Genomic DNA, 3767 nt, shown 5'->3' with positions numbered 1-3767 from the left:
TAGATTTAGAGGTTGGCGGTGGCGGCGCCGTTTTGGGGCTGGGCGGTGGCGGTACTGGCGGCTTGGGACTGGGCGGCGGTGATGCCGGCGGCTTGGGGCTGGGGGGTGGTGGTGCTGGCGGCTTGGGGCTGGGCGGCCGCGGCGGCGGACTGGGCGGCCGCGGCGGCGGACTGGGCGGCCGCGGCGGCGGCGCCGGCGGCTTTGGCGGCGGCCTGGGGGGCTTGAACGGGCGCGGCGGCTGAGCGACGAGACCAATGATGGTTGGCATATCCGGAGGGATGCCTTGCGCAAAGGCTGGGCACCGCCGGAGGAAGGGAGGGGGGGAAAACGTTAAGACAGGGCGTGTTTGTGCATGTGCGTGTGAGTACGTCTGTCTGCTTGTATGTATGTGTGTTTGAGAGGGGATTGAAAATGAAAGTGCATGAAAGATGGAGCCTGTTTACGGAGGAGGGTTGTACGGCAGTTGCTAATGAGTATTTAGCCAAGTATTTAGCTCGAATAAAAGAGGGATTAGGGTTTTTTCTGACGGACTGCGCCGGTCCTGAGGGCGAGCTGTTACACATCCGGGCAGCGGAACGGGAGGATTCAACTGTTGACGCCTTCCCTAACCTCAACATCATACGTAATGACACATTCATGCTGTTGGAGGCAATTACTCAACCCATCTAAGTTAAAACAACGCAAAATCAGTCGCTGCTGAATAGTAACGGGTCAGGCTGCAGCTCGCCGGAGCGCAAGGTGCTACTACGGGGCTCGGATAAAAAAAAAGATTGGATCAAGGTCGCTCATAATCGTTTAAGGAGTTTTTTGAGCTGTCCCAACTCAGGAGGGCCTTGGGACACATACTCTACGAATGCTCGCGAATGGCCAAAAGTAACTGGGAATGATCCGCATAATCTATGGGAGGTTACTAAATGTTATTATAATATATGATCGACAAGATGGAGATATTATGCATGGCTTAAACGACACCGCAAAAGACCAACCCTACTGCAGGCCATGGCCACATCTACAAGATGGTAAAGGACGCGAGCTCTTACCTGCCGGAGCCGCCAGAAGTGAAACGAATAGTAGGCCTAGCATAATGGACGACATTTGAACACGCATACGCAAAAATAGCGTGCGAGACAGCGGGTAGCCCGGCACGGCTAGGCAGCGACCAGTGCGCTTTTCCTGGTAGTTTCAGCTCACTATTTAAGAGCTAGAAGCATTCATATGTTACCAGAAGTTGAAGCAGCTTGTCATAATGCAAGCAATGAGCTCGCAGTTTAAGACAGCCCCTACCGTTATGGAGGGCGGTAGGCCGAAACAGACGGCCTACGGAACTATGCTCGATGGGGTCTATTTGTAGCTTTGTTTGATTCCCGGGAGAGGAGTGTAGTACGCGTGCTACAGGTTCCAGAGCTTATACGATACCTTCTGCATTTCGTCATAGCTTCAAGTTACGCGCGCCCCGGCTGGACGCTTATACGCCAAGGCTTCAATATACATAACTATCTTTCTTTATTTGCATACTGCATAACTTATTTTCCATCTTTCATCCTGACGCATTTTGCGTGCTTTGAACGTGCTGTAACTTTATTTGTAAGCAGTCATTCGTTCCACCCTTATTCAAATTGGACCTTCGCCACTAGTCTCACGATGGCCATGATTAGACCACGGAGGGTCACAGGCGGCTGTTCCAATATACGAAAAAAACGTTAACATTGTAAAGGGACAGCTCCCAGCGGTGCCATCGAAATAGAAGTCGGGCTCTAAATAAGGGTCTTAAAGTTTCCGCAGCGTTTCATGTGCAAAAGGAATTTACTAGTGAGGGCCTATCCTAACCTAGCCCCCGAAAAGCACGGATGATGTTTTTCTGTTACGGACGGTGTTTTCATCTGCGTGCTTAGCTCTGAATATAACGCTACTAACTGAAGAGGCTAGGATGGCTGTTATAGAGGCGCTGCGGAATCGCCACCTTGTCATTCCGGAGGAGGATGCGTATCATGCAGGAAGATCGGAGGTGTCTGACGCTGAAGTGGAAGCGGTGCTCAAGGAAGCGACGCCAGGCAAAGCGCCCGGTCTAGATGGCATCCCAATTGAATTATACAAGGTGTGTCGGAACGAGATTGCACCAGTTCTTGCTCAACTGTATACAGCCATGGGCCAAACCCACATGCACCCAGATGGCTTTTTGCAAGGTGCTATTACGGTTATTTATAAAAATCGGGGGTCTCCCACCTCCCCGGGTAGTTATCGACCGATTACCTTGTTGAATACAGATTACAGGATTTTCACCAAGATATTAACCCGTAGGCTGAGTCCAATACTAGGGCGAATTATCACGCTCGAGCAGTCTGCTTTCCTGCCAGAGCGCTTGATAGGTGCAAATGTTCTTTTCCTGCGGCATCTACCGCAACTTATGTCGACGACAGGACAGTCGTGTCTCCTGGCTTTTTTGGATATTGCTAAAGCTTACGATTCCTTAGATCGTAATTTTTTATTTGAAGCAATGGATGCTATGGGCGCAGGAGCAGGGTTCATTAGTTGGACTAAAATTCTGTTATCCGATACAGCGTCGAAAGCGGTAGTAAATGGTTTTTTTTCCCGTGAAGTTGCTCTTACAGCGGGTGTGCGACAGGGATGTCCGTTGGCACCGTTGCTATACTTGTTTGTCGCGCAGGCGTTACTGTGTTGGTTACAGTACAACCGAGTGGGGATTCATTTACCCCAAAATAATTCAGAAATGGTTACAGGTGTGCAATTTGCTGATGACACGGAAGTTGTTTTAGAAGGCATCCAAGCAATTCCGGCTTTCCTTGAATGTATGAGGGTGTACGCACAGGCTTCTGGACAGCAACTTAACCTGGATAAGGTTGAGCTGTTACCTCTCGGCACCCACCCACATCATATAACAATAAATCATGACATGAAGGTCGTACATATGGCTACGGCTCTCAATCTACCTTTTACGGATGTGGGAGAAACCACTGGCAGGGACTGGGATGTGCAACTAGACAAAGTCTGGGCTCGGTTTCGACGCATTTCGGTGTTAAATCTTTCCATTTTTGGGCGTGCACATGCAGCGGCTGCATATGGGCTGCATCGTTTTACGTGGCATATGGAACACGGGGGGTTTCCCCCAGAAGCTCAACTCTTGAATATTGAGGCTAAAGCGGCCAAACTTATTGATAGGAACCTCGGACCGGTCGCACAAGAAAGACGACTCACCGGGGTTCCTAAATATTTGTTATATGGCCATCCAACTTTGGGCGGTTTTGGGGCATTAGCAGTACGACAACATGTACAAGCGCGATGGGCATGCTGGGCAGTGCGTTTTGTGAGAGCATTACTCCAACCAGTCTTAGTGCGTCCGCCTTGGGTGATGGTCATGCACTCTTTCCTACATAGCCTTTACCCCAAATATAATCCTATGTGTATTTTTACGTCCCAGGTGGGAGTGCCTTGGTTTGGATTAATCGTTTTACCGCCAGATGTTCAGCGCATTGTGACAGCGTTGGCATACCTTCCCCCAGTGGAAGATGTTGATGACCACCCGTTAGTTCCTAATGCGTGGTGTTGGAATTTGCCATTGTGGGGAAACCCTGTTCTTCCAAGAAAAAAAATTGAATGTCCAGTTAGATAACATCCGCCCGGGACTAGAATTTCGTCATCAAGCCCTCCTGGGCTGTAAAGCATTGCATACGTTGGGAGATGTTCTTTGCGCGCGAGAGGCCTTGGATGGAGTTATGAATGCAACGGACCAAGCAGGCCTAGCAATACGC

At 50.1% G+C, this 3767-nt stretch overlaps 1 protein-coding gene across 1 annotated transcript in view; it reads left to right on the top strand.

Moving 5' to 3' along the window:
• Positions 1-1927: 1927 nt before the first annotated feature.
• VOLCADRAFT_106953 (uncharacterized protein) overlaps positions 1928-3767 on the top strand; it is a gene marked incomplete at both ends in the record, with an annotated part of 12498 nt that continues 10658 nt past the window's right edge. Inside the window, 2 exons of the mRNA XM_002955754.1 lie at positions 1928-2095; positions 3437-3540. Of these exons, the coding sequence (XP_002955800.1) occupies positions 1928-2095; positions 3437-3540 (272 nt within the window). The remainder of the gene's footprint in view (positions 2096-3436; positions 3541-3767) is intronic.

This window comes from Volvox carteri (assembly GCF_000143455.1).
Source record: "Volvox carteri f. nagariensis unplaced genomic scaffold VOLCAscaffold_54, whole genome shotgun sequence".
Classification (NCBI taxonomy): Eukaryota; Viridiplantae; Chlorophyta; class Chlorophyceae; order Chlamydomonadales; family Volvocaceae; genus Volvox; species Volvox carteri.
Note: the sequence above shows the minus strand (reverse complement) of the source record. Positions and strands in the feature narration are given on the sequence as shown.